Here is a 9520-nt window from a genome sequence, read left to right as displayed (position 1 = left end):
TATTCACAGATATATTTTTTGCTATAAATAAGATTGTGAAGTGTTATATAAAACATACGAGTCATCCAAATATTATTCCTTTTTTTAAATTAAATCATTGGTGTATATTATTGTATCAATAAAATAAAAATATGGTGTTTATTTGATCAAGAATGTAAAAATAGAAAGGGTTAAATATATTCCTTTTTTTAAATTAAATCATTGATGTATATTATTTTATCAATAAAATAAAAATATGGTGTTTATTTGATCAAAAATGTAAAAATAGAAAGGGTTAAATATGTTTTTTGTCTCAAAATTTGTAGTGGAAATTAGAATTAGTCTATTTTTAAAACTTTGAACTAATTCAGTTCATCATCTTTAGAAATACGTGAATTTAGTCATTTTAATCAAATTTTGTTAAGTTTCTTTGACGTTCAAAAGTGTTTCTTAACTAACATTGAAGCATGAAACACATTTGAAACGTCAAATAAACTTAACAAAATATTGTTAAAAAAACTAAATTCATACATTTGGAGGATTAAATTGAGTCAAAGTTTCAAAAAATGATTAATTCAAAATTTCACTAAAAGTTAAGGGACCAAAAATATATTCATATTTAACCCAAATATAAAATTTTTACTCTCTTAAAATAGTAACATTTAAAATTTTCTATAAAGAGTAATCAAGAAATATAACCGTTCATGTATTTTATTTTTTCAATCTAGTTAATGTATATGTAGTTTTAGCTTTTAATTAAAGAATTAGTTTCCATTATAACATTTTAATTTAATAGGATTACCTTACCGATTATAGCATTACATAATTCATATAAATAGAACACAAACAAACTTAAGTATATAAGTTGTATTTACAGTCCTTAGTAAGAAAAATCAAGTTGATCAAGCTTTTAAAATATAGTTTATCCTTCATCAACTAGGAAGATCTATACAATACAAAAATTTATATATCTAAACAACAACTACTCTCTATCAACCTTCTGAAGTTTCCCTGTTGATCATCACTCTTACCTACACTATCATTTACTCACGTATAATATACAATCATACTAGGTGGACAAACCACAACACAAAACACACACAACAAGGTAAGCTAGAACAAATTAAAAACATACTACTAGTTTTAAACACTAAATTTTAATAAACATACACCATTTTTTAAGTCACACATCACACTCAAACATAAAATCTAAATCATATCTTACATACAAAGACCCTCATGGCTCTTTCACACCAAAATATACATTTGACTCGATCTCTAGAGGACTAATGTATTTAGTAGAATTTGAGATCTTGTATTTGTCATTACTCATTCACTTCTCCCTCTCAAGAGCTGTAATTATATCATGTTTGCACCACTTCCTGATCCATTTATAGCTATATCATGTTCAGGTCGTTTCCCGGTCCATAAAGTATTATAGAGTAAATTCTATATTTATGAGTTAAATCTCTTATACCAAAACTCCAAATAAGAAGCTCATTCGTCTTTCACAATTAAGTATCTTTCTTTACGTGAGTTCAATACTTAATAGAGTCGGGATAATCTTATTTTAATCTCAATTTTCAATACACTTCACACATCACCACACACGGTAGTATTCTTACTTTAGGAATCACTACATTCACATTTCACATGTTTCAAATCAAACCACAATGCAATTTACATATATTTAAACTATATTCACCATTCACATTATTCATGCATCACCTTTCCCACATTTAAATTACTAATCATGATTTGATAAACACATGCATAATTATAGAATTTAAAACATGAAAACCATCAATATAAGTTGAGTTGAAACAAGTTAAGTTGACTCATTTTACCATACTTATTTTTCACTACTCAATATACAACAAATAACTAAATGTTCAAGGTTTAAACAACACAAAAAATCTACATGAAATCAAATACTATGAACTCGTCAAATTCACATCCATATCATCTATATACTAAAGGGTTATCAAAATTGAACAAAAAATTCCTATAATCTTAAACTAATCGAGATTCATATTTATCCTTAAAGGACCACATGCAAAACTATTAATTTTCATATATGCAAAACTTTTCCAAACTAACATACGTAAAAAAAACTTATCCTAAAAAAATTATCATTTGATATATTTACTTTGCTCCGAACCAGATTGTCTAACTTATAAGAAAGGACGAGTAGATTCTTAAAAGAAATAAAAATAAAAATAAAGACAAATCAAGTAAATAAAAAATATTTTTAGAAAAATAATATTGTTTTTTGTAAAATAGAATTAAATAGTTAACTTTTTTATTTATAAACTTTATATTTAAATATTTAAATATTTATATTTCATTTCGGTTAAATATAATACATTTTATTTTTTAAATTTATTAGATTGTGACATATAACAGTTAAAAAAACTTATTAAATATAAATACTGAAAAAAAGTAAATTCATATATTTCCAAAATAAAAGAAAAGACTAATTTAACAAATTGAAATGCGGTACGAAAATAAATTTGATAAGAAAAAAACATAAACCATTAAAAAACACTTTTCTCTATAATAGCGACATAGGAAAAGAGACAGCAAAATCCATCCTACAGTATACAACGAATCTGTCACAAAGTGTCTAACCTGTAGGACACCTATACCTTTTAATCCAGTTTCTTTCTTCTTCTAGAAGATGAGAGATTTAATATCACTTATTATAAATAAGTTATAATAAGTTAATATAAAATATGAAGAAAATTCAAAATATTAAAATAGTAAATTGATAATTCTTTACTTATTTATTATTCTTATTAAACGTTTTAAAAATTGTTTAATTTGGAGTATATTATAAAATCAAGAAAGGATAGAGGCAAATATAAATAGATAAAAAGTAGTTTAATAACTGTTTTAAAAAAATATCGTTCAACCAAACAATGAAAAATTATTTTCTTCTTCTCTCACCTTTTATAAAAAAAGTTATACGTCCAGTAAAAGAGATCACTGGAATGATAAACAAAAAATATAATTTAAGAAAATATGGTACAATAACATTATAATATTTTATTGAAAATTTGTACTATGTCACTCTGCAGAGAAAGAAATCTAACACAAACACCAACAAATATATATATATATATATATATATATATATATATATATATATATATATATATATATATATATGTATGGAAAGTATTTTGAATTGAAATAAAAACACAATATTTGTTCATAATCAATAATTCCAATCAATGATGTCAAACTTGTTGTACCTAGCTTGTTTACCATCAGTTGTTACTCCAATAACAGACAACAATAGCTCATAGTGATGCCATTTGCCTTGTGCAAAATTGATTGCTATCACTGTAATTGATCAGGTTTCTTTTTCTCACCAAGGAATGGTTTGAACATCATTAATAATCCAACTGCTTCTACTATGTTCAAGACAAAGAACACCATATGTGTGCCTGCAGTTTTGTTAGAGCAAAATCTGTAAATCACTTTATGTTGTTGAATGTGAAAAGAAAGAGTTCTTCACATATAAATTTAAACAAAGGGTTATCATCTGTCATATATAAAACAGAAACCAGCACAGATAAACTAGTTCAACATCATACCTGGCAGGAATGAAGAATCCATCCGTTTTTCTGACCAAGCTAGTCTGCATTGATCATGATCATCAGAAAATTGGAGATGGAAACTATGTGCTTGAAAACATCCACCAATGAAACAAATAGTTAAATGCTAATGGATCATTGTGGATTGTGATCAAAACCTTCCACCATTCACTCAGAAATTATCAGAAGACTAAATATTGATATATCTGATAGATCCAACAAATAATAAATATCGTTAAGATATACTTTGGATAACTCAAACTTAAGAAGTAAAGTTTAAGCGTAACTCAAATTTATAAAAACGATTTATAATTTGAGATTTATACCTACTTATATACACTTATATACTGTATGCTTATCTTATAAAAGCTGAAGAAATCAGCGGAACACTCACACTGCACCACCTGTTGCAGGGCCAATAGCTTTGAACAGAGACATGCCTGTCATAGAAATGCCATTAGCAGCACCTCTTTGGTGTTGTTCCTGTTTCCCAAATTAACATGTTAAATATGTCACAATTGCATCAATAACCCGTCTCAACCATTGCATAGATTCAAAAATCAACAGAAAGTATCGAACATTTACCACTAATCGGTTTTGTTGAAGGAATAAACCGGTCACGATAGTGATCTAAATCCCATAAAAAAGAGTACAATCAGTCAAATATGTAACACACAGAAACTTTTCTGAATAAAAAAATAACTAATCTCCCGTTGTAGAGTATGTATAATTCAGCTTTACAACCAAAAATATCTAATAAACGATTGAACAAATGAAGTGGTGAACTTACAGACAGAATATTCTTGAGAATTGAAGCAGTACTCAACCCTACGTATAGTGCTAAGCCTGAGAACAATGCAATGAAGGGGTAGCTTTGCAAAAGAGGTATGGATAACATCTGCATATGGAAAGAAACAAAGTAACAGGACACATTTCAAATAACAGAGAAAGGAAATGATGAAATGAAACAATTGCTACAATTGCACTGAAACTCACAGCTGAAATGCGGGCACTACCAATAGCTCCACTTTTTCTTTGCACAAAAGGGTACAAGGCAAGTTGGTAAATTATAAGTGCAAGACCTGAAAATTAGAAAAAATAAGTAAAGATACAAAATCTCTCTATTAGGCAGTAGATATACAAAAGATACCAAATGTTGTCACTGTCAAACCCAAATTACAATATTTTTTATCAGGAGTATAGGACTAGAGGAATAAATTTTTAAAAAAGATGTATTTAATCCCTCAGCTTTCAAGAAAATAGTGCTTTAAACCCAAATACGTTGAATTTGTTTGACCTGTCAAATGCATGTCATGCTAGCATTTGACATTTGTATTGTTCACACCATTTGACATGCTCTGGCTTCAATGTCAGAAGGAAAACTTGTTTTACAGCTTAAAAAATTTAAAGTAATTGAGTTAAAAGGACAATTTCTATTTATTTTTTAAGTTTGGGGACCAAAATATATTAAAGTTTCAGGCATGGACGAATTTTAATTTTGCATTAAAGTTTAGGGACTAAAGACATATTGGTTTAATTACTCTTTTAGTCCCTATTTTTATCCAAAAAGATCATGTTGGTCCTCCAATTTTCTTTAGTCTCAATTTGGTCTGGATTTTTGAGAAATAAATGCAATTTGATCTTTTTCGTTAGATTTTCTGAAACGGATCAAGGATTTTTCATCAAAATTGACACTGGTAACAAGGATAATTTGCTTTGTTTATGTAATTAACATAATCCTAGTGTCAAATTTGATGAAAAATCCTTGATCCACCTCAATAAATTAAACAAAAATGACCAAATTGCATAAGTTTTTCAAGAATCGAAACCAAATTGAGACTAAAAAAATTGGAGAAGCAAGTTAACTTTTTTGGATGAAAACATGAACCAATAGAGTAATTAAACCAAACATATTTAACCATAAATTTAATGTGGTTCAACTTTCAAGTGGCACGGTATTTATTAGGTCAGTACTGATCCAAAGAGTGCAAAATTGGCAATTGTTAGGAAGGAAATCTGTTACCTGATACTGAAAGAATGTTACCAACATCATTAGTGGTAAAGTTCAAACCCCCGAGCTTTTGAGGACTCACTGCCCATAAGGAGAAAATCTAAAGAAAGTGATGGATGCATGTTCTTGAGTTAAAAACAAGTGGACAAAGAGCAGGATCGGAACAGCATATATAAAAGCAGAAGCATAAGACATTTTCACCACATTAAGTATCATACCTCTTGATAAGCCATATCATGAAGTGAGAAGACACAATAAGTAATGACAGATGACATTAAGGGCCAATTCAGGAAAAGGTTTTCATTCTTTTTTGTTATCTTTTCATTGTCTGTGCCACCACTTCCATTTTCTAAAGCTTCAGCATCCTCTGTGGATTCATTGCCACATTTGTGATTGTGAAGTGTTTCCTGAATGTATTTCAAACACTTATTTTAATGTTGTAGGTCAACTACATTGAACTGAGAACATCATACTACAATGATTTTTCATCATAAAATGTCTTCATTAAAACTTTAAAAGTAACATTCACAAAAGATAAAGGAGATAAAAGAAAATGACAGTGAATGAACAGATTTGTCAGAGAGTAAGATAGTTTACTGGAATCCAGATGCAGCCAATTGCTACTACAAAGGCAAATGTTGATGTTATGAGGTTGGGCAAGAAGTATGGAAACCTGCAGAATGATTTATGTTTGGGAAATGAAAATCAGCAAATCATTAAGATTTTATTTGGATAAAGTTCTTCATGAGTACTTAAAGAAGAAAGAAAAATATAATACGTTTCTTCATAAGCAAGAATCAGATTATCCTTAATCAAATTTGCAAAAAAGTTTTCTTGTACTATTTCTTCTCTAAAAGATGATTTAGGCATAAACTAATTTTAGCTTAAGGAGAAGTTTATTTCTTTTTTCCTTATTTTCTTACTTTGTAAGTGTTTATGAAGAAGTTTATCCAAATAGGTCCAAATAAATGATAGAGTAATGGAAGGAGAAATTGTAAAGGGAAACTGAATATGAAAGTCCACTTACTTATCCCAAAAGGAATCCTTTGGAAAAATATTTGGGTACTTCTCTACTGGCTACAATTAGATACAGAAAAGTTTAGCAGTTAACCTTCTCAGAAAGCCAGAAGACTTTCAATTCAAAACATTTCATCTTATAAACATATACAGATTCAAGGCTTTATGCAAGGTTCATCTTATACTCCAGATGGCTAAGACTATGGATAGTACCTGAGCCAAATAGCCTCCCAATGATGGGCCAATTATTAAACCTATGCCCCAAGCTGAGCTTACCTAAAAGCAAATAATCACAACATGACTTGGTATGGAAATGTAGCTCTAAGAATTAGCAGTGTAAAATAGGAGTTCAGATTCTCTAATGAGTTTTTTTATACTGTCCTCTGCTGGACATTAAAAATACAGCGATGTTGGTACAAATTCGTAAAAGAATTGGTGATACTTACAGTTGACAGTCCTAGAGCCTGGTGTTCTTCTCTAAAAAGTTCAGAAGCATAGGCCTGTGAAATAAAGGAGTTATGCAGGAAGTTGTAGAAATTGAAGTTTGAAAGAAATTGAAGAAGTTATATCCAAATGCACATGCAGATGAGTGTTTAATACTAGGAGTTAAAGATATGATACCCTCACTGGTCCTAGATAACCATTGAAACTTCCCAGAAGAAATCTCGTGATAATAGCCATCCAAAAACTTGTGCTGAGGCCAAATAATGTGTTGAAAATGACACTGAAAAAAGCAAGCATTGATAATTATGGGAATCTTCAGAGCATAACTTAAAGAAATTATGCAGTACATTGACATATACTTACACTGAAGTAACCCCTATAAGTATAGCAGGTTTTCGACCAAAACGATCTGCTATAGTTCCCCACAGAAAAGATGTCAAACATCTTCCAAGCATGAATACAGAACCTACCACATGCAGACATCAATAATAAATAACTTACAAGAAATGTTGATGCCATAAAAAAACTGAAAAATAATAAAATTTAGTCTTACCCACATAACCAGCATAAGTACTAATATCAGCTTCTGTTTTTGCTATATTAAAGTCCCTTACCTGAAAATCATAATGTTGCATCATTGAGGATGTATTTCATGTGCATCAACACAAAGTTAGACATTGATCAAAGATTTGATTTCTTGAGTATATCATAATAAATGTCAGAAAGAGGAAAAACAATAATAAGAAAGTGAAACTTGAATTTGGCACTTCTAACAGGTATCAATTATCAGTCTTACAACAAAATTCTATGGTTGACAGGGAATAGTACTATATATGCTGAAGAAAATCTTATTGATTAATGACTCAGAATGGTTTTTAAATTATAGATTGAAGGGAGTGTACACTTGTCTTCATTTTCTAATTGTGATAATACATGCATAAATAAAAACTGAAATTGAACTTCAAAAATAAATAATTATGCACCGAGACTACTTCCAACAATGTGACCATATCAGAGTGTACATAGTAAAATGGTTACAGTATCCATTTTGATGGTTAAACTCACCATGAAATAGAGGAACGGGAAGAGAGATGATATTGGCAGTGCTGAACAAGGCAAAAGAAAATGGCATCAGATTCGATAAAACTAGTTTCAACAGATTGAGAATGAACAGAAAAAATATAACTGGTAAACACATAACCAAACACTGATTTTCCATTCAAAGTATAAAATTGAAAATACCTTCAGACAATTTGGTATTTAACACTATTCTCCTCCACTACTATGGGATTTGGAGGCCCTACTTCTTGAACTACTTAAGGTACACAATTTCAGACCATTACAAGAATGAACAGAAGTTAGGAAGTGTTCAAACTGAACAAAACTAGTACTGCTGTTTTAGCTTGAAAAGTTTAACTGTTAAGGTAACATTCGAACTTCAGAAGATAACATGTGAATTTTGTATTCAACTTCAGTCAAGCCAGGCACCAACTTGAGAAATTATATATAAGTTATCATTACAGATGATTGCTTCTTCATCAAGAGAAAATCATTTTTCAACCACAACCAAACACACTGTTCTTCTTCAAACCAAGTGATAATTGTTTTTCCAACAGGAATTATCAGTTGCACTTCAGGAATCAACAAAACCAGACTTTCCAACACCCCAAAAGTTTCAACAAGACAAAAAAAATCAGAACAAAACTCATGCAGAAGTTAAAAACTCAGAGTAGTGCGAATTTCTTATACCAGCACTCAAGGCCACCATCCACATGATAAAAAGCTCGGTAAAAGGCACACCCTGTCCCTCACTCAACTCTTTTGCTTTATCCACTTTGCAACCGGGACAGTTCTCATAGTACTTCTTCCTCTCCAACAATGGCTGCTTACCTTTCTCCTCTTCCATTATTTCTGAGATGACCCTCTTTCCTAAACTACAACATGCACTGTTCAAACCCAAAAAGTTGATGAATTTAAAAAAAGGGGTTATGATGGTGTGTTGTTTTCAAGCACAAAACGGAAACACAGTGGTAAAAGATTCGAGGAAACAAAAGTACACACAGAGAACACAGAAACTCTACTAGTTGTGGTCCTTTCTAGCTTCTGAGAAAGAGAAACAAAGATGAACGTGAGTGGTACAAGCTCTGGTGCGTCTCTCTCAGCTATATGATGAAGGCACATGACAAACACATAATAATAGGAGTAACGTGAAACCGTGAAGAGTGCATCATTGCACACGTCACAAAGTGAAAAGAGAAAATGACATAGTTGTTTTTTCAATCATAAAAACTATTGTTTTACTTTTATTATGTTTTTATATAGAGATATCTTTCTAAGGGTATGTATGATTGATGATTGGATGAGTAATGATAGCCATATAGGTTAGTGATAAGAAGGAGATAAATCAAAATTATAGAGGAAAGATACCAACAACAAAATTTTGAGAGGGAGAAAAAGAGTTTGGAGA

At 30.1% G+C, this 9520-nt stretch overlaps 1 protein-coding gene across 5 annotated transcripts; it reads right to left on the bottom strand.

Moving 5' to 3' along the window:
- Positions 1-3151: 3151 nt before the first annotated feature.
- On the bottom strand, positions 3152-9267 carry LOC146880883 (protein ZINC INDUCED FACILITATOR-LIKE 1-like). Of its 5 annotated transcripts, XM_085668573.1 has the most exons (18): positions 9115-9267; positions 8803-8999; positions 8119-8159; positions 7607-7667; positions 7417-7519; positions 7231-7333; positions 7056-7109; positions 6823-6885; positions 6620-6669; positions 6190-6265; positions 5811-5999; positions 5605-5692; positions 4578-4663; positions 4372-4479; positions 4167-4211; positions 3976-4064; positions 3582-3625; positions 3152-3431 (listed from the first exon to the last, which is right to left on the bottom strand). In XM_085668573.1, the coding sequence occupies exons 2-18, from the start codon at positions 8957-8959 to the stop codon at positions 3325-3327; spliced, it is 1464 nt and encodes a 487-aa protein (XP_085524699.1). In that variant the 5' UTR covers positions 8960-8999; positions 9115-9267; the 3' UTR covers positions 3152-3324. The 5 variants fall into 5 exon arrangements, 3 of the variants coding, with proteins under 3 accessions (XP_085524699.1, XP_085524698.1, XP_085524700.1); XR_014986250.1 differs by having other exon boundaries at positions 3582-3787; positions 3908-4064; positions 8803-9212; XR_014986249.1 differs by having other exon boundaries at positions 3582-3787; positions 8803-9212.
- Positions 9268-9520: the final 253 nt, after the last annotated feature.

Source organism: Vigna unguiculata, chromosome 11 (genome assembly GCF_037176805.1).
Source record: "Vigna unguiculata cultivar grain cowpea cultivar isolate G323 ecotype 2 chromosome 11, ASM3717680v1, whole genome shotgun sequence".
In the NCBI taxonomy this organism is placed as follows: Eukaryota; Viridiplantae; Streptophyta; class Magnoliopsida; order Fabales; family Fabaceae; genus Vigna; species Vigna unguiculata.
The sequence above is the reverse complement of the archived record's forward strand: the minus strand, read 5'-3'. Positions and strand labels throughout refer to the sequence as shown.